The sequence below is a fragment of the Bos javanicus genome, chromosome X (genome assembly GCF_032452875.1).
Source record: "Bos javanicus breed banteng chromosome X, ARS-OSU_banteng_1.0, whole genome shotgun sequence".
In the NCBI taxonomy this organism is placed as follows: Eukaryota; Metazoa; Chordata; class Mammalia; order Artiodactyla; family Bovidae; genus Bos; species Bos javanicus.
The window spans coordinates 76,329,009-76,348,110 of NC_083897.1; the positions used below are offsets into that span (position 1 = coordinate 76,329,009).

Consider the following 19,102-nt stretch of genomic DNA (forward strand, 5'->3'; position numbering starts at 1 on the left):
ACAAAGGAAATTACATGTACTCTTTAACAACTAAGCTCTCTAAGCTTTGGTTAGCTCAATATCAACTCTTAGTATCCTAATGACCCTAGAGATCAGCTACAAATTTATCCTAAATATGCCAAACAATTTTGTTCAGCAGGCTCTCCACTGTGAAATTCTTCCTTTCCATTCTTCTACCTTTGTTGATAAGTGTTTTAGGTCTTAACAGAAGCCCTCTTAATGCCCTTTTCTCCTGAGTGGCAGGTAGCATGCTTCAAGTAAACATTCAGGAGTTGGGAAACAATTTTCTCCACATTTTCAAGAAATATACAGTGTTCTGTAAACTCAGGTGGGATCAGGGGAAGGAAGTAATTCCAGTATTATTCCCTCCCTATCTGCTTTGGTTGTGACATCAAATCCACAAGCAGATCAGGAGCAATTACAATATCAAACAAAACACTTTAACTGTTTAGAAACAAAATTAACTAAGGTAAATAATTTCTGTAAGATGTGGAATAACCCATTTATTCCAATTAGTAAATTGTTAAAATGCTTCCCTGACTACAGGTCTGGAAAAATCTCCTGATTATAGGTCTAGAAAACCAAATGTCTACACTGCTGCTGCTGCTGCTGCTGCTGTCGCTTCAGTCGTGTCCGACTCTGTGCGACCCCATAGACAGCAGCCCACTAGGCTCCTCTGTCCCTGGGATTCTCCAGGCAAGAACACTGGAGTGGGTTGCCATTTCCTTCTCCAATGCATGAAAGTGAAAAGTGAAAGCGAAGTCGCTCAGTCGTGTCCGACTCTTAGTGACCCCATGGACTGCAGCCTACCAGGCTCTTCCGTCCATGGGATTTTCCAGGCAAGAGTACTGGAGTGGGGTGCCATTGCCTTCTCCGAATGTCTACACTAGAGAACTATAAAGCAAAAATAGGTTAAAAAATTTAATCCTTCAGCCATAGTTGTATAATTCTAAAAAAAGATGGGCAACATGGGACAAAGCACAGTTAATTGGCTTACTTTATATTCATTTCCTTCAAAGATAGAAGTATCTGTGAAAACTGATGTAATCTACCAATATCAACACATTTGAGCCCACAAAGATGATGAAATCAGTTTTCTAATAGTGCTGGAACATATTTGTGAAACCAGAAACACCTTACCCTTTCACTTTAATGCAACACATTCGAAAAGTATTGTGACACTATTTCTGCCATACTATCTCAGCAATTAAGTAAACAAGTGATATGAAAGCCACCTGAAGACAGATCTACAAATGAAACACATGGTTGCTGGGGTAACAAACTGAACTGAAATAGGCCAACTGTCATCTGTTTCTCTCCCACCCTGCACCCTCATTGTGATTTATATCCTAAGAAAGATTTGTTTAAAAGCAAAACTGTAAAACCTTTAAAAGGTGAACTTCCCTTAAATAAAGATGAGTAGAAGGACTTTTGAGACAAAACCCCCAAATATCTTTCTCATTTATGCCAATGCCTGTATCATGACAGACAAATCTCTCCTCACAATTTACTTTCCCAACTGGCAAGAGAAAATTTTCACTCACTGGGGTGTCAAAAGTCTAGATGAAAGTTTGCCATGCATTTTTAAATATGTAGATAAAAGCAGTTACAATGAGGAATTTATAAGAAAGAATCTGTTGCCTTAGATCTCTCACAGAAGTAAAGCTTGTGGTATGTTGGGGTTATTTTTGCTTGCTCTTTTTGAACTCAAATTGAATGTAAACTCTCTTTAGGCCAGGGACTTTGTCCTGTTTCTTGTGTATACCCCTACCACACCCCACACCTCAATACTACTTAATTCAATGTTCTGCACATATTCTCAATACAAAGTCATACTACTGTAGATGAAGAGGCTGTAATTAAAACAAATATCAGATGCTGAAAAAAAAAAGGCTTGTGAAAAGATAGAAGAGTTGCTAGTGCTTAGGATAAACCTCAACATACACAACAAAAATTGTCAAAGACAAAGATGCCACAGAGTACAATAAGGATGGAGGGTAGCTTTACAGGGAAGGGGGCAGAATGAACAAAATGAAATGGAAACAAAAGTCTTCTCCCAGTTTAGTGCATACTCCCAGAACGAGACAAGAAGCAAGATATACAATTTCTTTACATTATTTCATTAACGGTGATCAGTCCATGTGACTTCCAATACAGTGCACAGACCTTGTACCATCAATTAATTAGGTAACATGGGCTATGGACTACCAGGACACTTCCTCAGGAGGGGACAAGAAAGCGACAGGGGGTCAGGACCTAATCTCCCCTCCTCTATGCTCTGCTAGGGGAGGTAAAACAAGACTGTAGTAAATACCTGACTTGTGAAGAAGAGAGAGTTTGGAAACGCCCTCATATTAAAATGATATTCTTGTTCCACTCAGTAGTACAGACAGACAGTACAGAATACCCCTCCAATAGAAGGGGACTGATACAGGGCTTACCTGTATTTTTCTCTGTCCTATGGTTAAACCTCCGGAGCTACGCAGCCGGTGGCGGCAACAAATCCACACGCGTGGACTCCGATCTCACACTCCGGCAGAAGTCACCGTAGACCCGGCGGCGATGGCGACGGCGGCGGAGACCACCGCGATTGCGGCGGCAGCCCCAACTCCTCCCTCAGCTGCTTCTCTTGCTCCACCCAACGCCGCCAGGCCGCCGCTTTGACCCAACCCTCCCTCCCCTCGACTTCCGGGTGATGCCCCGACCGGAAGCAGCCAGCGAGGTGGAGGGACGCGTCACGAGAAAGGAGAAAAGCGCAGCGGACTGTCAAGCGTCTCCCGCCCCCTGCTGCTCCCAGGCTGACACACAGCTTCGGTTGGAAATTTTCCTTCTTGGTGCTGAGAGGCCTCTTCCCATTTCGCCAAGGGCAAAACAACACCCTCCCGCCACCCAAATCCGTAGTTTCCTAATGTGAAGCCAAGAAATACTTTAGACTTCCTTATAAATCTTCTTCTGGGTAGTTCAGCCTTTCACAGCATGAAATTAACGTGCCCCTGTCAGATTGTGTAGCGTAACCCCGGGTGTGAATGTCAGAACTATGAACTTATCCCTCGATTGAGAAATGATCTCTGTACGCGCTCTGGTTAGGCCTTGGGAAATCACTTTCTTTGCGCGAAGTGGAATTCGCTTTGCTTCACTTCCGTGTTTCTCCAACAAAAAGGTGAACAATGTACCTCAAAAGTTTAAAAAAATCCATGGCTGAGGCTTGAAAGAGTGATATCAGATTCTGAGTGAGAATACCACATGTATGTGAACTCGTAAGGCCCAGGAAGCTAAAGCTTTCTTGCAAAACAAATGCGGGGGACAAGGAGGGATCTGTTCCAGCTCAGCACCCTACTGAGAAACCTTGTAAGTGGATTCTGCTCTGCTTTTCACCATGCCAATGCAGTCAGTCAGGCTGGGCGGCAGAGCCTTGGGTTTCGCTCTCCGGAGAAATCGGTTTGTCTTGGGCGGGCCGGAGAAAACCCAAACATTGGAGCAAAACCAGAAACAGAACCAGAACACACTATTTCCTTTTGAGGAAACTAGTGAACTTACTAGTGGGCTTCCCTGGTATGTCCGCTGGTAAAGAATCCTCCGGCAACACAGGAGACCATGGTTTGATTCCTGGGTCGGGAAGATCTGCTGGAGAAGGGATAGGCTACCCACTCCAGTATTCTTGGGCTTCCCTGGTGGTTATGACGGTTAAGAATCCACCTGCAATGCGGAAGACCTGGATTCGCTCCCTGGGTTGGGAAAATATCCTGGAGGAGGGAAGGGCAACCCACTCCAGTAGTCTTGCCTCGAGAATCCCCATGGACAGAGGAGCCTGGAGGGCTGCTTGCTATCCATAGGGTCGCAAAAGAGTTGGACATGACTGAGCGACTAAGCACAGCACACAGCAGTGAACTTACATGATTGTTAGCATTCAAGGAAAAGCTGTTTTATTCCCTGGCAGATTGTATAGCAGTTGTTTAGAATTTATTCATCCTGCATAACTGAAACCTTATACCCATTGATTAGCAACTCCTCATTTCCCTTACCCTCTGCCCCAGGCAACAACCGTTCTAGTCTCTGCTTGTAGGATTTTGACTATTTCAGGTTTCTTAGCTAAGTGGAACCATGTAGTAGTATATGTCCTTCTGTGACTGGTTTATTTCACTTAATGTTCTAAAAGTTCATCTATGTTGCCACATATTGCAGAATTTCCTTCTTTTTTAAAGTCTGAATAATATTCCATTGTGTGTATGTATGTGTGTGTATATATATATATATATATATATTTTTTTTTTTTTTTTCCTTTAGTCATTCATCTGTTGATGGGCATTTAAGTGCTTTCCACGTCCTGGCTGTTTCAGATAGTGCTGCAGTGATCATGGGAGTGCTACTATTTCTTCAATTCTTTTGGAAAAGTACTCAGAAGTGGAATCAGGGCATCATATGGTAGTTCTATTTTTAATTTTTGGAAGAACTTCCCTACTGTTTTCCTTAGCATTTGCACCAACAATATACAAGGGTTCCACTTTCTCCACATCCTTGCAAACACATGCTGTCTTTTGGGGGTTTGTTGTTGTTGCTGTTCATAGCCATTCTAACATGTTTGAGGTGATATTGTGGTTTTGATTTGCATTTACCTGATGTTGAATGTCTTTCCATATATTTGTTTGCCATTTGTGTATCTTTGAGAAATATCTAATCAAGGCTATAGCCCATTTTTAAATAGAGCTATTGCTTCCCCCCCCCCCAAATATGGAGTTGTGGGAATTCATTATATATTTTGGAGCATAACCCCTTATGAGATATATAGCTTGCAAATATTTTCTCCCAATCCTTAGATTGTCTTTTCACTCTGTTGTTTCCTTTGATATGCAGAAACCTTTTCGTTTGATATAGTCCAACGTGTTCATTTTTGCTTTTGTTACTTACACTTTTGGTACCATATCCATAAAATCATTGTCAAGACAAATGTCATGCAGTTTTCCCCCTATATTTTCTTCTACAAGTGTTAATTACATTTAAGTCTTTAATTCATTTTGAGTTGATTTTTGTGTGTGCTGTGCATTCTCAGTCACTCAGTCATATCTGACTCTTTGAGACCCTGTGGACTGTAGGCCACCAGACTCCTCTGTCTATGGGATTTTCCAGGCAAGAATACTGGAGTGGGTTGCCATTCCGTACTCCAGAGGATCTTCCTGATCAAGGGATCAAACCCACGTCTCCTGCACCAGCAGGCGATTCTTTCCCACTGTGCCACCTGGGAAGCCCTATATGCTGTTAAAATAAATGCCCAAGTTCATTCTTTTGTATGTGGCTATCTAGTCTCATTTGTTCAAGAGACTATCCATTCCCCATTGTGTATTTTTGTCACTAATTCAGTACAGTTGCAAGTTACAAAATCAACTTATAAAAATCAGTTTCATTTCTATGTTTTAACAATGAATCATCTCATTTATTGATTAACAACAAAACGTTTATGAGAGAAAGAAAAAAAATGAGAATGGAGACACATATGATGTTCATTGATGAGAAGACTCAATATTGCTAAGATGTCAGTTCATCCCAAATTGATATGTATATTTAATTAAATAACAATCAAAATACAGCCAACTGGGGGCTTCCCTGGTGGCTCAGTGGAAAAGAATATGCCTGCCAATGCAGGGGACACAAGTTTGATCCCTGGTCTGGGAAGATCAACATGCTGCAGAGCAACTAAGCCTGTGTGCCACAACCTTTGAGCCTGTGTTCTAGAGCCTAGGAACCACAACTACTAAGCCCAAGCATTGCTACTACTGAAGCTTGTGCACCTGAGAGCCCCAGCTCCGCTTCAAGAGAAACCACCACAGTGAAAAAACCTGAGCACCACTACAGAAAAGCCCAAGCAGCAATGAAGACCCAGCACAGCCAAAACTAAAAAATAAATAAATAAAATTTAAAAACAAAAAACACAGCCAACTGTGTGAAAAATGGTACAAATGACTTGAAAAAAAATACTATTTGGCAATTTTTCATATAATTAAACATACCCTACCATATGACTCAGCAATCCCATTCTTAAGTATTTATCAAAGATTAATAAAAATATATATCCACAAAAAAATGTACAAAATGTTGTACAAAAAATGTTTAGTGACTTTATTTATAATAGCAATTGGAAAAAGTCCAAACATCTATAAAAGGAAAATGGATAAATAAATGATGGTGTATTCAGACAATAAAAGGAAAATTTTAAGACACATGCAATAGCATGTATGAATATCAAAAATATTGTATTGCACGAGGGAAGCCAGCAACAAAAGAGAACATGTACTGTGATTCCATTTATATGAAGTTCAAAGAAGGCAAATAAACTGTGGTAATAAAAATCAGAAAAGAAAAACAATAAACTATCTGAAAAGGGAATTAAAAATCCCATTTAAAATAGCATGAAAATATAAAACACTTAAGTAAACTTAAGTAAGGAGTTGAAAGACCTTGTACACTGAAAACTTTAAGATACTGATGAAAGAAATTTGAAATACAAATAAATAGAAAGATATACCCCCAAAAAGCTCAAAATTTTTTACTTCATAGCTTTTTTAAATTCATGTTTTAGTTTCATAATTTTTACATGTGCGTTATTTGGAGTTGGGACAGAGATCTCACCTCACACTACCTTCATATCACTGTTCTAAGCCCTCAACCACTTCCCAATTTATTCATTCATTTGTCCAAGATTTTAAAAATCTATAGAACTCCAAAGATGCAAAGAACATTAGAGTATCTATCACCCTGAGATTAGACAGTATTGAGATGGCTAAAATGTAACAATACATTTTAAGTGTTACATTTAAGTGGTACAGAAAGCATTTCAGGAAAAAATGTATTTTTTATTCCTGAATCTGTCATTTTAAAAAGCAGCCAAATTCTAGAATTTTTTAAACTATAAATATTGAAAGTAAGAGGGAGAGGCTCTGTGTTGCTAATTTTGAAGCAACATGTGGTCTTTTCTTGCTTTCTCTCATTAAACATCAGTCATAAGATGTTGGGGGAAAATAATCACAGGATTATTTATATTTTCATCATGAACCACTTAACAAGTTAAACAGTTGCAGAACTAAGTACACAAAATGGAAATATTATTGTGAAATTGTAAAAGTGGCAAATAGTATCTGTATTTACATGTTTATAATAATTTTTATCCTGTTTCAAATCCCTATTAAGCCTTGACAGGCAATACTTTAAAAACTGCCAATAGAGCATATACTGCTGCTGCTGCTAAGTCGCTTCAGTCATGTCCAACTCTGTGCGACCACATAGACGGCAGCTCACCAGGCTCCCCAGTCCCTGGGATTCTCCAGGCAAGAACACTGGAGTGGGTTGCCATTTCCTTCTCCAATGCATGAAAGTGAAAGTGAAGTCACTCAGTCATGTCCGACTCTTAGCGACCCCATGGACTGCAGCCTACCAGGCTCCTCCGTCCATGGGATTTTCCAGGCAAGAGTACTGGAGTGGGGTACCATTGCCTTCTCCAGAACATATACTGAGGAAACCACAATTGAAAAAGACACATGTAGCCCAATGTTCACTACAGAACTATTTACAATAGTTAGGACATGAACACAACCTAGATGTCCATAGACAGATAAAGAAGCTGTGGTACATATATGTATAATGGAGGATTACTCAGCCATAAAAAGGAACACATTTGACTCAGTTCTAATGAGGTGGATGAACCTCAGTTCAGTTCAGTCAGTTCAGTTGCTCAGTCGTGTCCGACTCTTTGCGACCCCATGAATCTCAGCACACCAGGCCTCCCGGAGTTCACTCAAACTCATGTCCATCGAGTCAGTCATGCCAACCAGCCATCTCATCCTCTGTCGTCCCCTTCTCCTCCTGCCCCCAATCCCTCCCAGCATCAGAGTCTTTTCCAATGAGTCAACTCTTCACATGAGGTGGCCAAAGTACTGGAGTTTCAGCTTCAGCATCAGTCTTTCCAATGAACACCAAGGACTGATCTCCTTTAGGATGGATTGGTTGGATCTCCTTGCAGTCCAAGGGACTCTCAAGAGTCTTCTCCAACACCACAGTTCAAAAGCATCAATTCTTCAGTGCTCAGCTTTCTGTATAGTCCAACACTCACATCCATACATGACTACTGGAAAAACCATAGCCTTGACTAGATGGACCTTTGTTGGCAAAGTAATGTCTCTGCTTTTTTAATATGTCATCTAGATTGGTAATAACTTTCCTTCCAAGGAGTAAACGTCTTTTAATTTCATGCTGCAATCACCATCTGCACTGATTCTGGAGCTCAAAAAAATAAAGTCTGACACTGTTTCCACTCTTTCCCCATCTACTTCCCATGAACTGATGGGGCCAGATGCCATGATCTTTGTTTTCTGAATGTTGAGCTGTAAGCCAACTTTTCCATTCTCCTCTTTCACTTTCATCAAGAGGCATTTTAGTTCCTCTTTACTTTCTGCCATAAGGGTGGTGTCATCTGCATATCTGAGGTTATTGCAGCCATGAAATTAAAAGACGCTTACTCCTTGGAAGGAAAGTTATGACCAACCTAGATAGCATATTCAAAAGCAGAGACATTACTTTGCCAACAAAGGTTCATCTAGTCAAGGATATGGTTTTTCCTGTGGTCATGTATGGATGTGAGAGTTGGACTGTGAAGAAGGCTGAGCGCCGAAGAATTGATGCTTTTGAACTGTGGTGTTGGAGAAGACTCTTGAGAGTCCCTTGGACTGCAAGGAGATCCAACCAGTCCATTCTGAAGGAGATCAGCCCTGGGATTTCTTTGGAAGGAATGATGCTAAAGCTGAAACTCCAGTACTTTGGCCACCTCATGCGAGGAGTTGACTCATTGGAAAAGACTCTGATGCTGGGAGGGATTGGGGGCAGGAGGAGAAGGGGACGACAGAAGGTGAGATGGCTGGATGGCATCACTGACCTGATGGACGTGTCTGAGTGAACTCCAGGAGTTGGTGATGGACAGGGAGGCCTGGCGTGCTGCGATTCATGGGGTCGCAAAGAGTCGGACACGACTGAGCGACTGATCTGATCTGATCTGATCTGATCTGAATGGAGATGCAGACATAGAGAACAGACTTGTGTTCTGTTCTGGACAAGGGGCGAGGAGGAGACGTTGGGACAAATGGACAGAGTAGCATGGAAACATATACACTACCATATGTAAAATAGCCAGCCAGTGGGAACTTGCTCTATGACTCTGGGAGCTCAAACTAGTGCTCTGTGACAACCTAGAGAAATGGGATGGTGTGGGAGGTGGGAGGGAGATTCAAGAGGGAGGGGATATGGCTTCCCTGGTGGCTCAAACAGTAAAGCGTCTGCCTGCAATGCGGGAGACCCGGGTTCAATTCCTGGGTCGAGAAGATGCCCTGGAGAAGGAAACGGCAATCCACTCCAGCACTCTTGCCTGGAAAATCCCATGGACGGAGGAGCCTGATAGGCTACAGTCCATGGGGTCGCAGAGTCGGACACGACTGAGCAACTTCACTTTCACTTTCATGGCTGATTCATGTTGATGTATGGCAGAAATCAATACAATTATCCTTCAATGAAAAATAAATATTTTTAAAAACTGCCCATACATTTAAATCTTAGGCCTACATTTAACTATTTCAAAAAGGATCGCTCTTTGTCCCTCTGCGTGCATGCTCAGTCACATTCCACTTTGTGACCCCCATGGACTGCAGCCCACCAGGTTCCACCATCCGTGGGATTTTCCCAGTAAGAATACTGGAGTGGGTTATCATTTCCTCCTCCAGGGGATGTTCCTGACCCAGGGATCAAACCTGCATCTCCTGTGTCTTCTGCATTACAGGTGGATTCTTTTTTGTTGACCAAGGAAGCCCTTGACCCTCTACACCCATCCACATAAAAATTCACTTCAGGACTTTACCTCCCTGGTTATCATTTGTAGTTGTCAGTGTGCATAGCCTTAACTATTAAGATACAAATTCAGACCCAAATTTAAAATCTTGATTCACTTTACACAAAATTAAGATGGCTTTTAAGTGGGCTTCCAATTATTAGCAAGTTGGTTTGTAACTCATTAACAGTGTCAAGCTTTCAAAGAAACTTACTGAAAGGCAGAAACCAGAAAGCTTTATCAGAGTATCAGTCTATTAGCTCTCTACTTTTTATGTAAAGTTTATTGTTATGAACCCCAAGATCTTCTATATCCTTAAGTCACTGGGTCTTTCCCTCAATTTTAAAACACTTCATACCTCTAAATGAATCATCCCCAATCTCCCTTATCACTGCATGAGCATACCAACACTTTCAAAATTACTGTATTAAACTGAGTTTTCAAATAGAAGGGAATGTCTTTAAGTACATCAGTTTTCCTGGCATTGAGCAGATAGTAGGTGTCCTCCAAATGCATATGAAGTGGTTATTGATATCACTCAACATGTGTCTCTACAACTGCCACAGTACCTAGTTCTAAGTAAGCTTAATTAAAATAGAATGTGTGCTAAAAGTTTGAGTCTAAGAATGGCATTTATGACCTTCACCCTAATTTATCTAAATTCTTCAAACATATTTTATAGGGGAACTAACTGGATAACCTTCACACAGAATGAATGCATCTGTGAGAGGATAAATCTTCGAATACACTAAGAAAGCCGCAAGGTCAGAATATTGTGATAGCACACAACAATTTAAACTACAGCTTCATTTCTGGTAGGGGCCATAGTAGTTTTATAACTACTCATTAGGCCAAGATTAACGATTAAGTTTTAAAAAGTATTTTCAAAGATGCAGACTACCACCATCAGACTTTACCACATAAGGCAACACATGCTAGTAAAAGTCATACTATTTCTTTTTGCCTATTAGAATAGGTGGCAATTATCACTTATCTGACAAAGTGGTACTAATTATACTGAAAATTACATTAGAAATTCTTTTATTTAATTAGAGGCTAATTACAATATTATATTGGTTTTGCCATACATCAACATGAATCCGCCACGGGTGTACATGTGTTCCCAATCCTGAACCCCCGTCCCACCTCCCTCCCCATACCATCCCTCTGGGTCATCCCAGTGCACCAGCCCCAAGCTTCCTGCATCCTGCATCAAACCTGGACTGGTGATTCGTTTCTAATGTGATATTATACATGTTTTCAATGCCATTCTCCCAAATCATCCCCCCTCCTCTCCCACAGAGTCCAAAAGACTGTTCTATACATCTGTGTCTCTTTTGCTGTCTCCCAATCAGGGTTATCGTTACCATCTTTCTAAATTCCATATATATGCGTTAGTATACTGTAATGGTGTTTTTCTTTCTGGCTTACTTCACTCTGTATAATTGGCTCCAGTTTCATCCACCTCATTAGAACTGATTCAAATATATACATTAGAAATTCTCAGTGCCAACTGAGGAACAAAGGTTGAAAGTTCCTTAGACATGTTTATTTTGCTTAATAATGTTGGTTACATGCATTTGAATACTTTTAACATTCTAAATATGACATGTTCAAATTTAAACAAATAGTGGCACTATGTAGTTTCTAATCTTGGAACCTTTTATTGAAATGACATTCAAATAATTTTTCCTACAATTACTGGCTTTGGTACATTTAATGAGAAAACAGGACATGTTGCCATAAGAGCAATTCTTTTAGTATTTCATATATTGAGTAAACATTCTTCAAATGTTTGCTTAAATATAAATCCTTATCTACATCAGGAAATTCTGGAGATTCCTAAGTCATTTACCTGATAACCTACATTATAAGTGAATTTTAGAAATCTTTTAATTTTGCCAATGGGTTTCCCTGGTGGCTCAGTGGTAAAGAATCCACTGCCAATGCAGGAGATGCAGGTTCAGTCCCTGGGTTGAGAAGGTCCCCTGGAGAAGGAAACGACCATCCATTTCAGTATTCTTGCCTGGGAAATCCCATGGACAGAGGAGCCTGGTGGGGTACAGTCCATGAGGTCGCTAAAGAGTTGGATGCAACTTAGCAACTAAACAATTAAGCAATACAGATAGGTTACTCAACTCAAATTTCATTCTCTGCTTACTTGAGCACTATAAACAAACTACTACAAGAGGCTTATTTCACAGCCTTTGAACAAGGAGTAAAGCAGCACATGGTTTAAGATATTGCGCTTTATTCAGTTACTATTTTACACATAAAATCCAATGTTATAATGAATTCAGGACAATCCACAAATCCAGAAGTTGGTACAGTTACAGAAAGCCAACAGCAGAGGTCACTAATAGATAAGTGAAAGTAAAACCACATCTCACAGATCTTCAATAATATCATAAACATCTCAAATAAATATGCTGAAAAGGTTATTAAGATAAATGTACGAAGGGAGCCAAGGAGCTAGCTCCTCTTCAAACATCTTAGGAGTTCATTTGATAAGACCAGTTTTCTCATGGATCTGGTGACAACTTACGTTCTCTTGGCAGGAGTTAAAAGGACTTAATAATGGCAATTCCAAATATAAACATAAACAAGACTGAAAAGTAGATATAACCAAGATATGGACACCAAGTTTTAAACTCAAAAATGACCAAAGTAACTCTGTGATAAGTTATTCATGAACTGTAATTTCAGCCTACCATAAAGTTGACTTCCAGGTGATAGCCAAACTTTCCTTTCAAACTACCTAAGACAGAAAAGCTATTCAAGAAGTTGTACAAACCCCGCTGCCCTGTCCCCTCATTCACCTGCATACAGAGGTGCATCAGCGTGGCCTCCAGCTCAGGCTCATGTCAGCACGAAGGAGGCAGCATAAGGCATTAAAACAATTGTACAGTGTTTTGACCTTAATATTAACACAAAGGTTAAATAAATAAAAGCAACCAAGCTTGGTTTCATTTATAAAAGAAACAAACAAACCTACAATGAAGGTTTCAAGTATACTTTATTTCTTCAAACATGCTATATTTTAATGGGTACATAGTACTTTTACTTGGAATTAATTATGAGTTGATTTTGAAACAATTCAGTATTAAATCAGCTGGGATGATTACTGTTCTCTCCATTCCTTTGGGGTGACTCTGCCAACAGGTGATGGGTTCCACTCTATTCCAATTTGTGTTGCCATCTGTAAGAATTAAATTGCTGTCAGTTATCAGTTATGTTTAAATCAGAGTCCATGCTCCCTTGGAGATTATTTCCTAAAGTGGCAAAGGTATTCTGCTCTATAGGTTAAAAACACACAGTGCTCTCCATGTAGGCCAAATCTAATTGCTGTTCTAATTCTCTAGGGTAGTGCTGTTCAACAGAACTTCCAGAGATGACAGAAATGTTCTGTATGTGCACTGTCCAATACAGTAGCCACTAGCCACATATGGCTAGTGAGCAACTAAGATGTAGCTAGCATGACTGAGCAAGTACATTTTTAAAATTTTTTAATTAATTCATATTGATATTTCACATTTCTACACTACCTCCTCAAAATATTGTTTTATTCAACCACAACTACCTAAGTACTGCCAAGGAGGACATTTGTAATATCCCTTCATCAAGGAGCATTTCACCTCCAAAAATGTCCGTGATAACACATTTATTCAACATCTGTTCACTCTTCTAATTAAGTACACACTTAGACTCCTACTTGAACCATCAAGTACAGTAACTGGTAAATAAGACTGGTAAATGTTAGATGTAAAAAACTAAAATATTAAAAGCAAGTCATTTTATATCTCATCCATCAAAAACACTGTACTCAGTTCCAAGGGTAGAATGCAGAAGACTGACTAAGCAAAGAAAGGTGACTTAAGATGATGAAAACTCCGGAAACCATATAACAAAATGACTGATAGAACTAAGAATGTTCAATATGAAAGAGAAGATCCAGGAAACATAGAAATTTTCTAGTATCTAATGGCTGATACATGGAAATATGATCAGAATTTGTGTTGCAATGGAATGATGGGTAAATATGGAGGAGGCCTATTTTAACTCAATATAAGATCTTTTCAACAGCTACACAATATGGAAAAGACTGCCTTTTGATCCATAAGTAACTTGTTATTGGAAATGTTAAGAACAGATGATGAACTAATGCTCAGTGCTGAGGAAAAGTTCCTGCAATGAGTGAGTAATTACGTTAGAAGATCTCTAAAGCCCCTCCTAACTAGAAATGTACACTACTGTGTGAAAACATTTTGAATACATAAACTAAATGGCAATAAGAAAAATCTAAAACAGAGATTATCAGTCAATAGTACTTACATATACCCATACAGCAACACAGAAAGTGGCTCCACTAGCTAATACAGCATTACCATATTTGTCATGGAAATCAGGTGCCCGCTTTTGATGGATCTGCCTTGCCACTGCTTGCTGAATGCTTTGAACTTAAAGAAAAAGAAAAAAAGAATACAGGAGCATATCTACCAATTATCAGGAAAAGAGAACATTTGTAATTGATATTACCACTTAAGGAAAGCCAAGGAAGTTACTCTATAGCATTATGCAGTATAATAAAATGTTAAAACATTGTATCTAAAAGCAAAGTTGCATACTTTGAAATGCTTCACAAATAAGATGAATTGACAAATGGATAATATGTGATATAACAAATAGTGCAAAATGTTAGTTGTAGAATCTACATGCTGGGTATGTGGGTGTTCATTAGACAATTATTCCAACTTTTCAATATGTCTGAAATTTTCCCCAATACAATCTTGAGTGGGTAAAACAAAGAACAAGTGATGACAGTAACATCCATGATAAATCGGTATTTGTATAATCCTTGAACTTGGCTCCTACTTCATTAATCTGAGTATTTATGATTTTGATTTTCACAAAAGTTTACTCAGCAGTGCTCAACAACTTGAAAAGTTTAATACATAGACACTGTTCTCAGGTAACTTCCAGTCTAGAGAAGGCTATTATATACACAGACACAAACCATTATAATATAAGGAGGTAAAATGTTAGCTAAGCACTTTGAATAGCAGGTACGATTTGGTTATGTAGATATGGGAAAAAGAAATCTGAAAAAAGCAGAAACAGAAAACCCAGTGTACTATAAAACCAATCACGTCTGAAGGATAAGTTGTATAGATTAGTACATGTGTGCTAAGTCGCTTCAATTGTGTCTGACTCTGCGACCCTATGGACTGTAGCCCACCAGGCTCCTCTGTCCAAGGGGTTTTCCAGGCAAGAATACTGGAGTGGACTGCCAAGTTTCTTATGTCTCCTGCATTGGCAGGCGGCTTCTTAATCACTAGCGCCACCGGGAAGCCCCTATACATCAGGAGCAGGAAATGAAGCCACTTTTTTGGTAGAGCTAAGTTTCTGAGCAGAATGACAACATTAAAACTTTGCCATTACCGTTATTTCAGTAGAAATAGTTTCCAAACTGCCTCTGGAGGCACCTGGGGGGCTTGGGAAAGAACGTTCTTAGCTCACCTTTGGTTACATTTCCAATGGGCAAATCTACAACATTTCACAGTATATTCTGTTCTAGAGCAGTTAAAAGTGAGCATGTGAATTCCGCATTGAAAGTAACAACTCCCAAACCCCGTTCCCTAAGGTCCAAGGCCCTACCTTCTCAAAAGGCAAAGAAAATAAGATTACCAAACAGTTCTGCAACACCTCATGACCTCAACACTCATGCTACACAAGTGGATTTCTTTAGACCTCTTCTCTGTGACAAAAAACGGTTCAGTTACCACCTATTGATAATTTTATATAAACCTCAACAACTCCATGAGGTAGGTATATTTACTAAGCCCCTATTTTACAAAAGAGGAAAATGAAGTTCAGAGATGTTAAATTATTCGCCCAAAGTGAAAAGGGAATAGACGTGGCTTTCGGAATATGAAAAACCAGTCAGGCAACTATTTTTTGTTATTATCAAAGGTGCTTCAGTGTTTCGTACACAATCTAGTAATACTTCTAATGACTATAAGCTGAAAATAAAAAGGTAGCTAAAGAACTAAATGCTAATTGCTCAAGGTCACTTTCATTGTAAAACTGTTCACGTTACTCAAGGTCACCTTCAGTGCAAATGAAGTATGGAAATGACTTCTACTTCTCTAATCTAGAGCATTCTCAATACATAACTCTGGTTTCAAATTTTCCCTGTACTTATCTAACTTTTCAGTTCAGTTCAGTCCAGTCGCTCAGTCATCTCCGACTCTTTGCGACCCCATGAATCGCAGGATGCCAGGCCTCCCTGTCCATCACCACCTCCCGGAGTTTACTCAAACTCATGTCCATCAAGTCGGTGATGCCATCCAGCCATCTCATCCTCTGTCGTCCCCTTCTCCTCCTGCCCCCAATCCCTCCCAGCAGCAGGGTCTTTTCTAACGTTTAGGTAAGAATAAAAACAACCACAATTATTCAGTTAATAATCCACGAAAAACATAAATGCCAAAGTGCTACCATTTAGCAGGTAGCAGCACTGCAATGAAACCAGGAATAGGATAAGAAGCTCTTTTGCGGGTAAATTGTATCCCCAAAGCTAAAATTTATGAAATTACTTAAGGAACAAGAAGTGTTTACTAAGTGTCCCCCTTGAAATTGTAGGCTACCATATAATGAAACAGAGCAGGGTTATGACTCCAGTAACAGAAAGAGAGCTGGGAAACCAAACAGAAACGCTGTGCAATGAGGCTAATGCTAAGGACATCTTCCCAATTACTTAGCGTGCGGTGGGAGACCGAGCCTTTAGAATTACAAGGTCGAGCTGCAGATGGAAGGAAAGGGCACGAGAGACCACGAGCACAAAAGAATAAAAGTTGATTGGAAATGATCTGTTTACAATTTTTGCTCACCTCTCAGACGACTTAGTGCGTTTTTGGCCAAGGGAAACATCCTGAGGTTGAACATAAAATGGCTGCAACTACAGCTGCTGGTCTCTAGCAATTCGGCGTCTAGTACCCTTGCAGAGTCCTGAAAAACAAAATGGCTCTCGGCTGCGCTCTTCAAAGAGATTTGATGAAATCTCTCGCGAGACCTGTAAAGACCTATAGAATTCGTCCTCTTTACAGCACGCAAAGATACACGCCTTTTGGGAAATGTAGTTTCACGCTTTATAAATGACTTAGGGTATTTATTGAACAATGAGGAAATCGCTTGCCTTGAAGCCAGGTTTAGGGCTCTTTAGAGGGGAACTGAGACATTAATCTTAGACTAGTCATCAGAAGCATCAACTTCAAGATAGTGTTCAGAGGCTTGAGCTTGTATCTCGCTCCACACTAGCCAGTACTTTCTGTTCCCTCCAAACTTCGTTTATTTCTTTGATTTTTTGTTTCCTATTACTACCTACTAATATGTTTAATTTTGAATTTTGAAATGATTTCCAGTTATGAGGAACGTTGCAAGAACAGTAAAAGGAATTCTTACTACGTAGAAAAATCTATGATAAAGCAAATTTAACAAACTGTTGATCATAGAATCTTGGCTGTGTGTGTTCAGAATACAATTAATTATTTCAATATTTCTGTATGTTTGGACATTTTCATAATAAAATATTATAAAAAAAGTGTCTCTTATGTCTCCTGCATGGCAGGCGGTTGCCACCTTTAGTCTCCTATAAAACTGAGGAGTTCCTCCGCCGTTCTTTGTCTTTCATGGTATTGATTTTTTTCTTAATTTTCAATTCAGTTCAGTCGCTCAGTCTTGTCTGACTCCTTGCGACCCCATGGACTGCAGCACGCCAGGCCTCCTTGTCCATCACCAACTCCAAGAGCTTTCTTAAACTCCTGTCCATTGAGTCGGTGATGTCATCCAACCATCTCATTCTCTGTTGTCCCCTTCTCCTGCCTTCAATCTTTCCCAGCATCAGGGTCTTTTCCAATGAGTCAGTTCTTTGCATCAGGTGGCCAAAGCATTGGAGTTTCAGCTTCCGCATCAGTCCTTCCAATGAATATTGAAGACTGATTTCCTTTAGGATAGACTGGCTGGATCTCCTTGCAGTCCAAGGGACTCTCAAGAGTCTTCTCCAACACTACAGTTCAAAAGCATCAATTCTTCCCCACTCAGCTTTCTTTATGGTCCAACTCTCACATGTATACATGACTACTGGAAAAACCATAGCTTTGACTAGACAGGCCTTTGTTGGTAAAGTAACGTCTCTGCTTTTTAATATGCTGTCTAGTTTGGTCATAGCTTTTCTTCCAAGGAGAAAGCATCTTTTAATTTCATGACTGCAGTCAGCATGTGCAGTGATTCTGGAGCCCCCAAAAATAAAGTCTCTCAGTGTTTCCATTGTTTCCCCATCTATTTTCCGTGAAGCGATGGGACTGGATGCCAGGATCTTAGTTTTTGAATGTTGAGTTTTAAGCCAGCTTTTTTATTCTTCTTTTTCACTTTCATCAAGAGGCTCTGTAGTTCCTCTTCACCTTCACTTTCTGCTATAAGGGAAATGTCATCTGCATATCTGAGGTTATTGATATTTCTCCTGGCAATCTTGATTCTAGCTTGTACTTCATCCAGCCTGGCATTTCACATGATGTACCCTGGTGGCTCAGATGGTAAAGAAGCTGCCTGCAGTGCAGGAGACCCAGGTTCCATCCCTGGGTCAGAAAGATGCCCTGCAGAAAGTAATGGGAACCCACTCTAGTATTCTTGCCTAGAGAATTCCATGGACAGAGGAGCCTGGTGGGCTACAGTCGATGGAGTTGCAAAGAGTCAGACATGACTGAGCAACTAACACTTACTTATTCACTTATTCTGCATATAAGTTAAATAAGCAGGGTGACAATATACAGCCTTGTCGTACTCCTTTCCCAGTTTGGAACCAGTCTGTTGTTCCACGTACATGTTCTAACTGTTGCTTCGTCACTTGCATTTCTCAGGAGGCAGGTAAGGTGATGTGGTATTCCCATCTCTTTAAGAATTTTCCACAGTTTGTTGTGATTCAGTCAAAGGCTTTGGCGTAGTCAATAAAGCAGAAGTAGATGTCTTTCTGGAACTCTCTTGCTTTTTCGATGATCCAACGGATGTTGGCAATTTGACTTCTGGTTCTCTGCCTTTTCTAAATCCAGCTTGAACACCTGAAAGTTCTCAGTTACTTACTGTTGAAGCCTCGCTTGAAGGATTTGGAGCATTACTTTGCTAGCATGTGAGATGAGTGCAATTGTATCATAGTTTGAACTTGCCTTGGAATTGCCTTTCTTTGGGATTGGA

At 40.0% G+C, this 19,102-nt stretch overlaps 2 protein-coding genes across 2 annotated transcripts in view; both read right to left on the bottom strand.

Annotated features, from left to right (window-relative positions):
• ATP7A (ATPase copper transporting alpha) overlaps positions 1-2,676 on the bottom strand; it is a 129,428-nt gene extending 126,752 nt beyond the window's left edge. Inside the window, exon 1 of the mRNA XM_061409654.1 lies at positions 2,442-2,676. The gene's annotated coding sequence lies outside the window, so the exon portion shown is untranslated. The remainder of the gene's footprint in view (positions 1-2,441) is intronic.
• A 9,414-nt stretch (positions 2,677-12,090) lies between these two features.
• On the bottom strand, positions 12,091-16,881 carry LOC133243132 (cytochrome c oxidase subunit 7B, mitochondrial). The gene is made up of 3 exons (XM_061409655.1): positions 16,747-16,881; positions 14,192-14,316; positions 12,091-13,058 (listed from the first exon to the last, which is right to left on the bottom strand). The coding sequence occupies exons 1-3, from the start codon at positions 16,799-16,801 to the stop codon at positions 12,981-12,983; spliced, it is 258 nt and encodes an 85-aa protein (XP_061265639.1). The 5' UTR covers positions 16,802-16,881; the 3' UTR covers positions 12,091-12,980.
• Between the last annotated feature and the right edge of the window lie 2,221 nt (positions 16,882-19,102).

Coding starts and splice junctions, on each gene's coding strand:
- LOC133243132 (XM_061409655.1), bottom strand. CDS start 16,801: ATGTTCAACCTCAGGATGTTTCCCTTGGCCAAAAACGCACTAAGTCGT. Junction 14,317..16,746: donor CGCACTAAGTCGTCTGAGAG/GTGAGCAAAAAT, acceptor TTTTTCTTTAAG/TTCAAAGCATTCAGCAAGCA. Junction 13,059..14,191: donor GTGTTGCTGTATGGGTATAT/GTAAGTACTATT, acceptor TAATTCTTACAG/ATGGCAACACAAATTGGAAT.